Source organism: Chiroxiphia lanceolata, chromosome Z, assembly GCF_009829145.1.
Source record: "Chiroxiphia lanceolata isolate bChiLan1 chromosome Z, bChiLan1.pri, whole genome shotgun sequence".
Taxonomy (NCBI): domain Eukaryota; kingdom Metazoa; phylum Chordata; class Aves; order Passeriformes; family Pipridae; genus Chiroxiphia; species Chiroxiphia lanceolata.
Genome location: NC_045671.1, coordinates 20,068,890 through 20,084,849, shown reverse-complemented (window position 1 = coordinate 20,084,849; position 15,960 = coordinate 20,068,890). Strand labels below are relative to the sequence as shown.

Genomic DNA, 15,960 nt, shown 5'->3' with positions numbered 1-15,960 from the left:
ACCTGTAAAATCATTCCCAGTGAATCATCCTGGTAAGTCAGCCTCACCTCAATCCCTGGAAAGGTGATTGAACACCTCATTCTGGAGGCCATCTGTGTCTACATGGAGGACAAGGTGATCAGGAGTAGTCAGCATGGGCTCGCTAAAGTCATGCTTGACCAACCTGATTGTTTTCTGTGATGAAGCACTCTCTACCTAGATGGATGAGGGGAGAGCAGTGGGTATTGTCTACCTCAACTTCAGCACTTGGACACTGTCTCTCACAACATCCTCATAGGCAAACTCAGGAAGTTTGGGCCGGATGAGTGGACAGTGAGGTGGACAGCAGATCCCAGGGGATCACAATCAGCGGCACAGGGTCTAGCTGGAGGCCTGTCACTAGTGGTGTCCCCCAAGGTTCAATACTGGACCCAGTATTGTTTACCCATGACTTGGATGAGGGGACAGATGCCTCCTCAGCAAGTTCACTGATGACACAAAGCTGGGAGGAGTGGCCAATACCCCAGAGGGCTGTGCTGCCCTTCAGAAGGACCTCGACAGGTTGGAGAGATGGGCAGAGAAGAACTGTCTGAAACTCAACAAGGGCAAGTGCAAGTCCTGCACCTGAGGAGGAATAACCCCCTGCACCAGCACAGGCTGGAGGCCAACCTGGTGGGAAGCAGCTCTGTGGAGAAAGACCTGGAGGTCCTGGTGGACAGTGAGCTGTCACTGAGCCAGCACTGAGGCCTTATGGCCAGGAAGGCCAATGGTATCCTGGGGTGCCTTAGGAAGAGCACTTCCAGCAGGTCGAGGGAGCTGATCCTACCCCTCTACTCAGCCCTGGTGAGGCTTCACCTGGAGTGCTGTGTCCAGTTCTGGGCTCCTCAGCACAAGAGAGACATGGAGCTCCTGGAGCAGGTCCAGCTACAAAGGTGATGAGGGAAACTGGAGCATCTCTCTTGTGAGGAAAGGCTGGGGGAACTGGGCTTGTTCAGCCTTGAGAAGAGAGGACTGAGAGGGGACCTCATCAAAGTATGCAAGTATTTGAAGGGAAGGTGTTAAGAGGATGGATCCAGGCTCTTCTTGGTGGTGCTGAGCAATAAGACAAATGGTGACAGGCAAGAAACTGATGTGCAGAAGTTCCACCTGAATACAAGGAAGAACTTCTTTATTGTGTGAGTGACCGCACATGGAACAGATTGCTCAGAGAAGTTGTGGAGTCTCCTTCACTGCAGATATTAAAAAACCACCTGCACACAATCCTGTGCCATATGCTCTGGGATGACCTTGCTTGGGCAGGGAGGTTGGACCAGATGACCCACTGTGGTCCCTTCCAATCTTATCCATTCTGTCATTTTGTGATCTCCATTGGTAGAAAAATAAAATGACTGCTAAATTGTTGACTTTGCAAATGGCTAATTAAAAAAATATTTTAATTGTGCAGACATCATATATATTCAATTGCTAGTTACCACCAACAGAAAATCCTTCTCGGTCACAAATCGGTATCTTATGTGTTGTATCAACCTTGTCACCCATCATATGGGTTTTTATTAAAGCTATTAGTATACAATAATTTTTAATATTAAGGAAATGCCTTTATTGTTAATATAGTACTTCATTCTTCAGCAGCGGCCAGCAAACTATCTTCTACACTTATTCTGGACCTCCACGCTGTAGAAGAAAAGCATACAGTTAAATTTCAATTCCATTGAATGTAAAACTGAGATCAAATCCTCTTTTGCACTACTGTAGACTAATAGAGCTCTAGTTTTAATTTCTGATTAAAACATTGATTTTTTTATCTGTATAAGAACACGAACAGAGTGTCAAATATCAGCATCTGCCAGTAACAGTTCAATTTTTTTCAAAGGAGAATAAAAAAAATTTAACACATGCAACCCACAGTTACAGCTGCTTCCACTTCTCCATCTCTGAAGAGACCTGACTCTTACCCTAGAAAGGTCCAACAAACACAATGGTAGTGAACACAAGTTTTAAAATTACTCTCACTGCTCACATTCCAAAGTGCAAAGTAAAAAAAAAAAAGCCAAAGTGAGCCATTACAACCTTTATGAGAAACCAGAAAATTATTCAGTTCATTATCTTCCCAAACAAATTATTTTACAACTTAACTCACTGTTAAGAAACTTTATGCTAGAGGTCAAGAAGTGTATTATTATTAGAAATACTGATTTTATTTCTACTACATTGATGCAGCCTACCCACATACTTTCAGGAAAACTGATTTTCTCTACTAAAATCATTATGCTGTACGTGTCCTTATCATTTAACAAAGCTTTGCAAGCATCTTTTCATTTCAAACTCACAATCACTTCGCAAATTCTGTATATTTTGTGCATTCAGTATATACAACTAAGAATTATTACAAAAGAAGCAGGCTTTTCTTGCCTTTCATGTACAATGCCATATTTGCAAATATTGTAGAAAATACTTACATCAAATTTAATAAAATTTTTTGCTACCAGAAATACAAGCTCATTTACTAACATGGAACTTAGAAAACTAGTTTGAGAAATATTTTGGACTTTGATTACCTGATAATAGCCTTTGCTGCTCTAAGAACAGACTCCTGTGCTCGTGTCCAGCACAGTCAAATTACATATTAAACAGTTGTTATAAAGCAGGTAGTGATGGTGATTAACATAGGCTATGACTGTCGCTAGCTTACCTGCATGTCTGTTCTAAGTCCACATCTCTCTGCTCAGCAATACCACAGGCTACTGATCAGTGCGAGTTGGGGATCTTCTGTTTTAAGAATTAGTAGCTTGGGTATTGTGCATCAAAGCCATGAAAGATCAGAGTAGTACACTTCCCAATAATTAGAATGTAATACCATAGAAGGAGGTGTAGAAATAAGCTAAAGAAGAAGACTTACTTGAATGTATTCAATCTCTTCATCTGACATTTGTTTCCTTCTGTATTTCTGAGGTAAGGTTCTTGCTAATTCAGAAGTGTCTGGTGTACCTTGTACTCTACTAACAGGTGAAATATTTTGAAATGCTGGTGATCTGCCTCCTATAGACTCTTGTGCTTTTGAAGCATGGAGAGATGGCACATGTGGTTGTAGAGATTCCTGTACTGAAACCCAGATGGCAAAATTTACAGAAATACTACCAGTTTGTAAAATTAATAAGCAACCAATAAGAGATACCAGTGCTTGAAAATCTTAGAATTAAGTCACTATTTTTCTCACAACCTGGTTTTATTGTTGTTAAATGCATCGAGTGCAGAATCTAAAAATTCTGACTGTAAAATAAAGCATGTTTGGGTGGCAGAAACACTGACGTAGAAACAGAAGATACATCAGCATATACCCTAACAATGGCTTTTTCACTGGGAAGCTATACTTGGAGAAAAAGCATAAAGTACTATAATGTATGTTTGTGAGAAATTATGTAGAGAGATAACTAAGCCAACTAAGATCACTTTTCATTTATGACAACTGTAAAGACAGATAAACGAAAAAGAGGTAGAAGCTTACAAAAAGATAAGCTTACAACCACAACAGCAGACTATAACATGCAATGCAGTGCTGTACCCATCTTTAATATTAAAAAATGGCACCATATCAAATTTTGTTAGTCACGTGCAGAATGACCACCAAGTATCAGGCATCATCAGTCAATATTAAGACATCTCCTACTTTCATTTCAGATGCTTTGTTGATCCCAAAGGACTACTAAAACAACATATTGCTAATATAAATCTGAGGTTTAAATATAACAGTATTGGGAATACCGTAAATATCAACATAGATACAGGTATAAAAGTTAATGGCGAAGATTGCAATGAAATTATTTTTTTTCCTCAGCATTAATTAGTAACATGGGGAAATATTTCTAAAATGTAGAGAGGGATGGCTCTCCCAGCTATAATCATGTTTTGAAAATATAGCAGACATTGCACACTTCAACTAAGAAAAGATGAGGAAAATGCAACATCATTTCTGCAAATTTCACTGAATATCAAAAGTTGCTTCAAACTGACTTGGGTACAGTTATTTCAGGTAAATATTAGTATTTGGAAAAATGTGACTTTTATATATATAAAAGTAGAAAAGCTGCACTGGAAACCTTTGTGGATCTGTCTTGATCAAGCAATAAAGACATGATGCGTTATGTGTGTACATAGATTTGTACAGAGTCTGTAAAGAGAAAAAGAGTTGCCTTCAAACTAAACCAAGCATGTTTCAAAAATCCTGCTCCAAATCAGTTGAGGTAGATAGTTGAAAGAGAAAAATTGTGTGCTCGTTCCTATATAAAACAGTCCATGTAAAGAAATGTGGCACAAGCTGTATCTATGCATGAAATACTTACTTTTAGGTCTGGGACCACTTTTTCTGTCAGGGAACTTAATTAATGGAGTATGTGGCTTGACTACCTAGAACGAAGCAAGGTAGTGGGAGAAATAAGAAGCACAAAATATATTTCTAGAAGCCAGTTACCTTCAAAATAATAAAATGGAATGTACAATGTATTAAACAACCACACTATACTGCTGCTCTCTGCACTACTCTGATATACTTACTACTTCTTAAAGGTCTAACTTTACCCCAGGAAGTTTCACTTTTAAAGGTATTTCTGCACTCTGATGCCCAGACCACTTACAGGTGTTATTTTCCTTTTCTCACAGCAACATCATTGTGTGCAGAAACAGCCACTGCTGTTGCATAAATGCAATCACAATGCAATCTGCTCTGGTGAGATCCCACCTGGAGTGCTGTGCCCAACTCTGGGGTCCCCAAAACAAGACTTGCTGGAGTGAGTCCAGAGCAGGACCATAAAGAACAGAGGGCTGGAGCACCTCTTGTAGGAGGAGAGGTCTCTATGAGAGACCTGGGGTTGTTCAGCCTGGAAAAAAGAAAGCTCCGGGGGACCTTACAACCCAAAGAAGGCAGATTTATACTAGATATAATGGAGAAATTCTTTACTGGTGGTGAGGCACGGCCACAGGTTGCCCAGGAAGCTCTGGCTGGCCCATCCCTGGAAGTGTCCAAGGCCAGACTGCATAGACCTTTGAGCAACCTGGGATAGTGGAAGGTGCCCCTGCCTACAGCAGGGGGGCTGGAACGAGGTGACCTTTAAGGCCCCTTCCAACCCACACCATCCTGTGGTTCCATAAAGCTCTAGCAGACGGAACCGCGACCTGTACATTCTGTCTGTACGAAATGCTTTCACCTTGGAGAGGGACAGCCTAGGAAGGAGCTGCCGGCCAGCGCTGCACCCTCTTCTAACACAGCACCTGCGACACCCGTGGGCGACACCGCACGCCTCTTCCCAAGGACACCGGCCGCTCCGGCGGCGTGTCCTCAAGCCACGAACGCCTCAGGTCTCCTTCTCGGCGGCGGCACCAGGTGAAGAGAGCCCCGCCACACGAGCCAAGGCTCCGGCTGCCTCACCCCTCCGCTGTCCCGAGGCCGCCCTTACCTGCACCGCCCTGGTGGCGGCCGCCATCTTGCTGCCCATGGTGACGAGCCCGGTGGGCAGCGCCCGGCCCCGCCCACACCGGGGGAACGCCTGCGGCAGGCGGGGCTGCGCAACCAAACACACCGCCTCAGCCTTATCAGTAAAAAACACCCAAACCAAGCCTTTTGAGTCAAATCAGCGTTTTATTCTTACTATTCGATCAAAGCCCACCTAAAAAAAATGCTAGTTAATCACCAAGTTAAAAATGACAATATACCCTAAGATAGAAAGAGACAGTACATGTCTCAAAACATGCTATACACCCTAAGCTTCAATTTCATTTGAACATCATATAAACAAAAAAAGAAAGCAAATGCTGGTGAAAATATGTAGATAAAACGCTGCTTAGCTGCACGGTCGATAGCATGAAGTCACCACTTCAGACACAAGTGGCTGTTAGAAGAACTAAGAGCATAAAAATTCTGCTGTTTCAAATTATACGAAGCGCTTTAATAGCAAAAAAATCCCAATTGTAAAAACTTGCTAAAAAGTTTTTCCATCTTGGGCTTTCCACTGGGACAGACCAGAGTCAGGTACCATGCCCAAGCTCTGCAGCCTGCTCATCCCCAGGAAAAGAGGACAGCAGAGCCTTGGTTTAAGTCCACTTTTACGTAAAAGCTTGAAATACACAGATTATTCATCTTTCTTGCATTATTGCTGTCTTTCAGAGAGACATGAGGTTTTCGGACAAGACAGCTATGAAGTGGGTCTTCAGGTAGTTTAATTTCATCAGTTGCATTACCCATTCAAACATTTGTTGTGTGTCAGAAATTTAATTTCACTTCACAGAGTTGCATGGACACATTCTGAGTCTCTAGAGAGAAAAACAACTTTCTGAAAGGTTAAACTGAAAAATTATTGATGTGTGTTAAAAATTAAAATATATTAATATTAATTAATATATTAAAATGCAAATAAAATTAAACACTATTTCTCCTGATTCATGGAAGATGGACATTTTTTTCAAGCTGTAGAACAATCGCCTTTAAAGATGGATCTTCTGCCCAGTTAACTCCGCTTCCAATTATGATATTCTGTAAAAAAGGAAGATCTATTGATTAAAACAAGCCCAATAAAATCTCTCAAAGAAAGCCTGTTTTTTAATTTTTAATTTGAAAGTCCTTGAAATCCTCAACAGGGTCTGAAGTAGGAAGAATGGGGGGAAAGAGGAAAAAGGGAAGTATTGGTTTAGATCCTATTGTCAATACACAGCCAAAAAAAAGCAAAGCTTTTAATTTCCTAGAGGTGCTTGCACACTACCCCTATTTTAAACACAGAAAATTAGAGGATTTTTTTTTAACAAAATGAAATAAAGTTTGCCTCAAACACAAAATAATACAACAACATTCTCACCCTGCCATTTTGGACTGAAAATGGGAATTTAAATTTAACCAAAGATTTGCTCTACATACGGCTCAGAAAACTTCAGGAATACAAAACCAGGAGATAATTCTAGGACTCTACTCTTAAGCCCACTAAAATGTTTAATTTCTCATTCTCAATTTGAGATGTCACAGTGTGATCAATGCACAATAGTAGTAGCCATACCACGCAGTGCAAAAAGATGTGACACTCTGTTCTTGAAATTCTTTCTCTGCCCGAGGCCCTTCCACCCTACCCCAAATCATGAGGTTTTCTTCCTCACTTTGCATGACTCCACACTCCAGACAACCTGCCAGCCAGCTGCATGGATACAGACTAGTCAGCAGAACCTGACAGATGTGGAACTGAAAGGGCAAAGGCTATGCTGCTGAAAAAATCTGGAGACAGGCTGTGGCTGTAGGCCAAGGCTTTCAGAGGGTTTCAGTGGATGACACAAACACAGAGGGCATGTGGGCAGAAGGAGCAGATGGAGGTTCAATGGTAATGTGGGATTAACACCTATTTATTTTTCCTAACTGTGAGATGGGGGAAGCTGATTTGGTGGGGTGCAGAGATGATTCATAGTATAAGGAAATACAGCAATTGCTGTGACAGATGTTCTAAAAGAAAATGCATTATTTTTGTAGCTTTTGTACTTTTGAACAAATATAGATTAACAGATTGTCTCTAAACTCTGCAAATAATTACTCCAAAGAAGTGTGTGACCATTTCATGTTTTTAGCCTCTAAAGCAACAAAAGTCTTCCTTTCATACTGCAGTTTTTCTATTACTGCTGTTACATAAAGTGTTTAGAAAACCCAATTTTGTGTTGTTGAAGTTACATTTGCCATACACTATATTATCTTGATTGTAATGAAAAATTGCAAACTTGGTTCTAAAAGACATAACACATTACCTGAAACACATTTTGAATTACTGTAGTCATCAATCTTTCTTTTTCTAAGTTCTGAAGCATCTTTGCTTCATCCAGGTTCTTATTTCCTTTTTCCTTCTTTTGTTTTTTCTTCATAGTCTGAATTTGCTGTAGTTTTCTTCTTTGGTCTTTTTTTAGTGCTGTTCCATCATTAAGAAGATGAAGTGTTAAGAAGTAGTTAGGTGAGCAGTAGAACTAAAGATACTCTTTTTTCCTCATAGCCACCTAAAGAACTTCCACTGCAACAACCCTAGCTTCCCACTCCACCCTTTCCTTCCAATATGCCTCAAGATATTTCTCTCACATTAGAGGCAATACATGCTGCGGCTATCTGGTATCAAACTACATCAATTTGTTCCCTAGTTGTCAGCAGAACAGAAAGTACTTGTATGTTGTCTGCATTTCTCTCAGATAGGGACTGCAATTTCAACATGTGTCTTATATCCTGTTTTCGACTGCCACAACTTTTATAGGTCTTTTTATAGACTTTTAAGACCATTTCCCCTTTTTTAGATTTGGTTGAAATCAAATTCCAAAGTTGTACAAGGAACATAGAACATATGGACATGACAATTGAATATTACTGTTTTTATAGGAAATCTGGCTAAAAACTAGACTGATTAAAACCATTAAGGGACAGTTCATACACTGAAAGAATGCTGCAAAGCATTCCATCCCTTATTTGCAAGGATATCAAGGATGTTAATTTTTCATATGAAAACAGTTATTTCATTGTGCTTGTTCCTTACTATTAACATATACACAACTCTTTATGTGTGAACCAAACAATAGCTGTTAAAAACTGGTGGCAAATCTGGTCATGACAGTAGCAGCATTCAAAAAACACATTTACCTTAAAAAGTTCTGAATACTGACTTCACATCTAAATTTGACCCATTCTTACAAGACTATATATATGTACTATTATGAGAGTTCTTTATAAGTAAATCCCCTCCATATCCGCAAACACCTCAAAAAGGTGCAGTCTGACAAAAAAAAAATCTGTTAAGTGCTGTAGGGCTGATTTAAGTTACTAAATGATGTGCAATTTCCTGGGGAGCTTACACCAAATAATAAAATGCTGCCACGTTGTTTTTGAGTATTTTCTTGCATTTCTCATTACAACATGTCAGTCTCATGCTCAAGTAGGCAACACATCAGTTCATTTCTATAGTACTTCCCACGCTTTTAAGAAGTTTTATAATTGTGTTGAGAGTTCTGTTACTTCACATATAAATTAATATTGCTATAAGAACAACTTCAAAATATGAACTGTATGTTCAAATACAAAACAAAGTCCATACAGCTAACAAACTTACAGAGTCTTTTCCTTTTAATGTCAATCAACTTCTGTTTCTTCTCATGTGCTAGCTGAAAGGAAAAAAAAAAAGTATTTCCTAGATTCTTGTCTCTAAAAAATATTGAAAGACACTAATTCAATCCACAAAAGCAGTTAAGAGCAGCTGTAGAAGCAGACTTTCTTACATATTCTCTTCAAGTAATCATTTCAGTAATTTTGATAGCAGTAAGAACCTTTGCACCACATACTTAGCTTTAAATGACTTGTGCAGTCCTGTTGCTTTCAAAGTGCACTCCTGCCCATGCTGATGTTGATTGACCTGCACAACTGTAACAGAAGCTACAGTTGCCACTTACCTGCTGATATTTGATTATTGTCCGGCTGAGCAACACTATGCGATTCACTGTTTCCAGGATCAGACTAAGAAAGGAAACACAGTTGCATACCTTAAGACCACTAATATAAGTCAACGTCATAAATGTTTTTATCAAGGTTATTTGGTTTAAATACAGAATTTCCCGTTTGTCCTGACACCAAAATAATATTAGGTGTCTGCACCCTTTCTTTTTTACAGTTAATATACTAAGTATCATTGTAGGGGCCAAATAGTCCCCTTATTTCCCTCTCAATTTGCCTCTCAGTTTCCCTAAGGTTTTGGTTAAATCTGTGAAATCACAGAGCATGGAAGACACCAAAGAACCCTAGCCACCTGGGAATGGCTATGAATTAAAGGTCCTGAATTCTGGCATGCGGCAGAGATATTACAGAGATGCAATCTCTTCAGCTGCATTTCTGATAGAAATTAAATTTCTCACGTTACACTTCCTATGTGTGTACCCATTAATATTGGGTAGGAAATTAAAAGCTAATTTTAATGTTTATTCTTTCAGTTCTTTTTCAAAGTCTCTTTGTTCCCACATGAATAATTAGTAAGGACAGCAAAGTAGAGGCAAGGCCCAGTTACAAGCCCATAATATGTTCTCAGCTATTGTAAATGCAGGTAACTCAGGCCCCAAAGGCAAAAAAAACTCTCTTAGCTACAAGTAGTTTTCACTGGTGAATCAAAAGTTAGATCCCTATAATCAAAGGTTGGTTAATTCAGAGCCCAAATGTAAATCCATTGTGGGTATATGAGGTCTGATCATGTTGATTCTAACCAGATGGTAGACAGTATATCATTCAGTCAAACCTAGAAGAAGGAAGCTTGCTTTCAAAAGAGGTACAATGAAGTAATCTACAAATGTGTCACAATATGATGTGCAAAGTCCATTCCTTTCTAGCCATCTGACTCCAAAGAACACCTTACCATGAGTCTTTATCATCTTGATTCACTTTGTTTCTCAGGGCAGCCATAAGCTGGATCCTGCATAGTGTAAGGAACAACATATGACTGATGAGAACTGATAAGAAATTGAGAGAAGCAGGAAACTGAAGGAAGCAGATTTAAATAAGTAACAGAAAAAGGTAATTTCCAAGATTCTATTTATGTCCACTGTCATACAGGAATTATATATACAAAATACTCAGTACATTTTAAATATCACACTTAAATAACAGAGCTTAACTCTCAGGACATGGAAGGAGTACTGATGATTATTTGTGAGAGTGACAACTCCTTTCTCTCTTGCCAAACATACCCAGACATGATTAATCCCAAAGTGTGCAGAAAGGAAGCTGGGCAAAGGGGGAAATTCAAATGAACAGCAATGTAACACAGGAGATGTCTAACACTATCAAATTCTACCTTTTCATATGCATTTATAAAATACGTCCAGGAAATATGCTTACTGATTTACACAGTCACACTCTTGCAACTGTGAGGGAACTTTTCTGTTTATGCATTTTGTCTGGTAGGGGTTTTTTTTGGTTCTCTACAGCATGTCCATCTGTATTCCTATGGTTCGATGGTACTAAAATCTCCCCACCTCTTCATACCACTTTGAAATTCCATTTTAACAAGACTTACGTATATATGCATTTATGTGTGCACACACAGGGAGGAAAACTCCAAATAAAGGGGGAAGAAAATTTTACCTTTGCAAGGCCAATGTCTTGTTCCAGAAAGAGACTTCTGTTTCCTCTTTATTTGTTTGCAAATCTTCTGTGACACTGAAGGAAAAAAAACCCAAAAACAACAAGACAAACAAACCCAGTGTGAAGATAACAAAAAGTTTAAAAGTAATGTCACATTTTAACTTTTTTCTACATATATAATGTAAGAATTTTTCTTGTGAACCACAAATTATTAAGGCCAGGAGTAATTTAGCATGTAGGACTATATTAGTGAATTCTAGTAATCACATGAAGGACTGGAAATTTAGAAGCCACATCACATAGAGAACTACATTAGGAGACTGAGTAAAGCATTTCTTCCCCACATTTTCTCCTCATTTTCATTATTTTCACCAAACTGCTGCAGTGTACTGATTGTTAGTCTAGAGATTCACTAAGAAGGAGTAACTAGAAGAGAACCTCCAAGCTCAGCTTCTAACCCTACTCCTTTTTATTTTAAAATACATTAAAAGTTCAAAGTCATCCAGTGACATACCCTTGAATATGCTTTTCCTCAACAACCTGATCGAGGAAAGTTGTTTCACCTGCAAAAGAGAACATCACTAAAGAAAGTCCAGTGTAGACTTTTACATACAATCTATAGAGCATAAAGGATCAGCATTTTTTGTGCAAGCAAGTTATTTCTTATTTCTATCTCCAAGCTTTATAATCTCTTTTACTGTTACTGAGACTATATTATCAATCAGCTGTATCAGATAAATAATGAGATTTTAAAATATTTTCATTTAGCACTTTTTAGATGTGCTAGAGCTGGCTTGTGGCATCACTCTATATATGCAGCTGGATGGTTCAGAGGAAGCGATGTACCCAGCCACATCCCGGGCTGCATCAGAAGTGCGGCCAGGAGATCAAGGGAAGTGATTCGGCCCTTTAACTGCCCTTGTGAGACTCCACATGGAGTACTGCATCCAGCTCTGGGGTTCCCAACATAATAAGGTCACGGATCTGTTGGAGCAAGCCCAGAGAAGGGCAGTGAAATTGATTAGAGGGCTGGGGCACCTCTCCTATGAGGAAAGGATGAGAGAATGGGAGTTGTTCAGCCTGCAGAAGAAAGACTCTGGGATGACCTTACGAAGTCCTTCCAGTACCTGAAGGGAGCCTACAAGAGAGCTAGAGAGAAACTTTTTACTAGGGCACGTAGTACAAGGGGGAATGGCTTTAAATCAAAAGAGGGCAAGTTTATATTAGATATAGGGAAGAATTTCCTTACTTTGAATGTGGTGAGATACTGGGCACAGCTTGCCCAGAGAAGCTGTGGCTACCTCATCCCTGGAAGTGTTCAAGGCCAGGCTGGATGGGGCTCTGAGCAACCTGGTCTGGTGGAATGTGTCTCTGTCCATGACAGAGGCTGTGGAACCAGATGGTCTTTAAGGTCCCTTTCAACTCAAGTAATTCTATGATACCCCATCTTGGTACCCTCCTTGCCGAGGCAGATAATGGACAGACCACCCTGGAAGTCCTCAGATGACTGAAACACCTTGAATCAGTATTGTTGCCACACACTTTGGCAGGCTTTTGGCAAGACTTCAGCCCCAGTGACCAGATTTCTGAAAACCCTCATGACATGTCAGAGGAGTCTAAAGTGTAAACCCAGAAAAGAGAGGAAAGGGCGACAACAATATGGCATCTTTGTAAGCATTCAGACACGTCTCAGGAGCCGCCTAGAAAACTCAGTAAAACGCGTAGCCAAGAAAAATATTTCGTATTCTAACGAGCACTTTTGAAGGATAATTAAAAACATATATATTAGCCACGTCGCATTATTAGACAGTGTAAGATCCCGCTAGGAGGAGGGGCGTGCCTACCGCCACGAACGGCCGCGCTGTACTCCATGAGATGCTGCTTCATCTGGTCCCGCAGGCTGCGGCGGGGGAAAAGCGACAACGGTCAGACACCGCGCATCCCGCCATCCCACCCCCCCAGGCTGCTCCCCGTCCCGTCCCGCCAGCACTGACCGGAGCAGCTTGAGGACACCCATGTCGTGGCCGCCCTGGGGCCACGCCTGAGCCCCGCCCTGCTCCAGCTTCTGCTCCTGTTCCTGCTCCTGCTCCAAGTTCCAGGACACGGACGCCATCGCCCTCACTCAAACCCCGCGGCTCCCGGCGGCCCGCGCGCTCCGCGCCTGCGCAGAGCAGTGGGGCGGGGGCCGTTCTGAGGGCAGCGCGGGAATGTGTGGGCGGTACGTGCAGTGAAGGCAAAAAAAGTAAAGCTGAGAGCAGCAGGCAGCGCAGTAATCCTTTTGTCTGACCTACTGGTCTCCTAGAGGTAGAGCCAGCAGGTGTAAACCACTAACACAACTCACAAGTATACTACAATAAATGCATACCGAGTAAATAGACCTGCACTCTTTAAAACCATAGACTTCAGAGTTAAAAGAGACCTTTAAGATCAAGTGCAGCCGTCAACCCGGCACAGCCATCGTGTTCACCATTAAACCATGACCATATTCACACTTTCTTTTGAACAGTACAAGAGATGGTGACTCTACCACATCTCTGGGCAGCCTGTTCCAAGGTCTGACAACCTTGGAAAGCAGGTGTGTTTGTCTTAGAGAAGGTAGAGTACAGCTTCACTAGCTGACCTCCTCCTCAGAGCCCCCAATACTTCCCAGCCTTTCTCCTTCCTCTCTCGGCTCTGCCACCAGGCTGAACAGACCATCCACCTTACACAAGTCTATGCTGCTCTCTGAGTCTAATCTGGCAGACGCTCTGCCACACATTAGCAGAGCCTGTACCAATGCTCCCATCTATACACCTCCAGGGAGGACCAGACACACCACCTGGGCTGGCCCAAGAGCTCACTCAAGCTCTCACAGCACTGGTCACAGCCTCCAGGGAGGTGCCTCAACTGTAGAAGGTTGCCCCAACTGTACTGCCCTCCTCCTCCCTCTCTCCTCCCCCCCCTTCCCCACCTCCCTCCCCGATAAAGCCTCACAAATAGTAGCACATCTTTAATAAGTTTAACACAGATAAGATACTTTATATATACAGTGAGGAGCATTCTGCTTGAGTTCACATGGAGTTCCAACTTTTTGACTAGAGGCTCAGCTAGATTCTGTATAATAGAAGAGCGCAACTGTTCAAAGGTGTTTATCTTGATATTGATACTGGTGGCATATTTCTTCATGATTGCCTACAGAAAAATAAGATTATGTTTTCCCCTGTTCATGAAATAATGCTATTCCAGCTCACTTAAGACTTGGTGGTCGAGCCAAGCCCATTCTAGCACACAGGCTCGGGTTACAGCTGGCTCACACCATTTGAGTGAGACAGATTTTCAACTGAAGTGAGCAGGTCTCATCCAAGTCTGACAACAGTGGCTCAGCTAAGGCAGCCCCAGCACACCATGTATTGACACTTAACCACACATACCCCCCACCCCGCACTGTAAGATTCTTACCTTATGGTGGCAACATCCTTATTTACAAGGACTACATTCTTTGCCATATGCTGCATAATTGGTAGAAGGTCACACTCAGTGTAAAACGTAGCGTTGCAGAAAGGGTAACTGAAAGGCTGGGAAGCTATTAGACAAACCTATTAGAATAATCCGAGCACACTATGTTCTTGGTCTTCAGTCTGGCTTGGGCAATTGTGTTCTCTTGTCTCACAGTGGGAGGTTAACAGGTACTGCCCTGCTGCTATCCCCTTGTAGTGGATGACAGGGAGACGGGAACATGGTGAAATACTAAGAGGAAAGGAGGAGGCATGCACCTGGCCTAGAGTAGCCTTTTAAGCTGGTGCACAGGCACACTGAGTCTCAGACTAGGAGGTGGTCTGACAAGTACAATTTACCAACTCGCATCCATTGAGGAGTTTCAGAGGCAAAGAGAAAACAGCTGCTGCAATCCTGGATGGAGGGAAGTGATCCATATCATAGTCCACAATGCACAACTCCATCAGGCACTTGGCAAGAACATATTGTTTGGAGTCTGCAGTAAGTCAGAGTTAAGTATTGGCTATATCCAAGGCAAGAGTACCCTGTCTAGCCTTGGTTTAGTCAAGAAAGAAGAAATACATTCTTAGAGACACTTTCAGAACTACAGGCCTGAAGTTCAAGTGGTTTAATCACAGAGCAGTTCTGAGTTATATTAGGCTGCTAATAGTCTAGGACCACCCCTTTCAATGGCAGTCTAACAGTTACCTACAGTATTAGACAAGCATTTTAACACCGAGTTTGGGGGTGTGAGGCTCCTATCACAGAGGAGACAAATAAGACCTATTTCAACAGGGCTCAGTTGCTAAACTCTTGCAGTACTCAAAAGATTTGTAACATTTTGCGAAGTTGACACAAAAGTTGCTTTTTCCAGATATAGGTTACAGTAACACCTGTTCTCAACACTACCTCTGCAATATTTGAAGCTCTCCTCCGGAAGCACAGGGGAGAGGGAAATGCAGAAAAAAGTCCAAGGCTTTCAGGATTGTCATCTCCGTCTGGCAGATCTGGAACTTCAAGTAAGAGTAATTGCTTACATAGCTAAAATCTGCAATATGTGGGGACTGTATCTCTTCATATGTGCTGGTAATGAACAAAGCTGTGATACTAAGCAGTTGCAACTTTATCTTGGGAACAGGATTGTTCTGTAGCAAGAAGCAGTAGAGATTTATTTGATAGATTTGCCTCAGAACACAGGTTTTCAAGGTAGTCAGTGTAAGGTGTGTTCTATGGCGGATTCATACTGGCCCATACAGAATAACTATACATTCTCTGTTACCTCTGTTGGGATCTGCAGGGGGATTATAAGGCTTCGAGATCAAATCAGGGAGAGGAGTAAGCAGTTTTGAGACATCAAGTCACTGCTCATAGCTGAGGTTTATGTGGTG

General features: G+C 41.4%; 2 protein-coding genes across 3 annotated transcripts; both read right to left on the bottom strand.

The window, feature by feature from the left end:
• Window positions 1-1,391: 1,391 nt before the first annotated feature.
• On the bottom strand, window positions 1,392-5,513 carry MRPS36 (mitochondrial ribosomal protein S36). The gene is made up of 4 exons (XM_032674628.1): window positions 5,430-5,513; window positions 4,320-4,383; window positions 2,879-3,081; window positions 1,392-1,653 (listed from the first exon to the last, which is right to left on the bottom strand). Exons 1-4 carry the CDS (start codon window positions 5,466-5,468, stop codon window positions 1,636-1,638), a joined length of 324 nt encoding a protein of 107 aa, XP_032530519.1. The 5' UTR covers window positions 5,469-5,513; the 3' UTR covers window positions 1,392-1,635.
• A 78-nt stretch (window positions 5,514-5,591) lies between these two features.
• Window positions 5,592-14,031, bottom strand: CENPH (centromere protein H). 2 transcript variants are annotated; one of them, XM_032674627.1, is made up of 10 exons: window positions 13,093-14,031; window positions 12,943-12,998; window positions 11,613-11,661; window positions 11,099-11,173; window positions 10,371-10,427; window positions 9,421-9,484; window positions 9,084-9,135; window positions 7,747-7,904; window positions 6,397-6,502; window positions 5,592-6,298 (listed from the first exon to the last, which is right to left on the bottom strand). In XM_032674627.1, exons 1-9 carry the CDS (start codon window positions 13,209-13,211, stop codon window positions 6,410-6,412), a joined length of 723 nt encoding a protein of 240 aa, XP_032530518.1. In that variant the 5' UTR covers window positions 13,212-14,031; the 3' UTR covers window positions 5,592-6,298; window positions 6,397-6,409. The 2 variants fall into 2 exon arrangements, with proteins under 2 accessions (XP_032530518.1, XP_032530517.1); XM_032674626.1 differs by having other exon boundaries at window positions 5,592-6,282; window positions 13,093-14,030.
• Window positions 14,032-15,960: the final 1,929 nt, after the last annotated feature.

What these genes read in the sequence shown, in the direction of transcription:
- CENPH (XM_032674627.1), bottom strand. Translation starts at nt 13,211, where the DNA reads ATGGCGTCCGTGTCCTGGAACTTGGAGCAGGAGCAGGAACAGGAGCAG. An exon ending in CATTAAAAGGAAAAGACTCT is followed by an intron (nt 7,905 to 9,083) that starts GTAAGTTTGTTA and finishes ATGATGGAACAG; the next exon opens with CACTAAAAAAAGACCAAAGA. An exon ending in TAATTCAAAATGTGTTTCAG is followed by an intron (nt 6,503 to 7,746) that starts GTAATGTGTTAT and finishes CCTTTTTTACAG; the next exon opens with AATATCATAATTGGAAGCGG.
- MRPS36 (XM_032674628.1), bottom strand. Translation starts at nt 5,468, where the DNA reads ATGGGCAGCAAGATGGCGGCCGCCACCAGGGCGGTGCAG. An exon ending in CCGCCACCAGGGCGGTGCAG is followed by an intron (nt 4,384 to 5,429) that starts GTAAGGGCGGCC and finishes GCTTCGTTCTAG; the next exon opens with GTAGTCAAGCCACATACTCC. An exon ending in AAGTGGTCCCAGACCTAAAA is followed by an intron (nt 3,082 to 4,319) that starts GTAAGTATTTCA and finishes TCTGGGTTTCAG; the next exon opens with TACAGGAATCTCTACAACCA.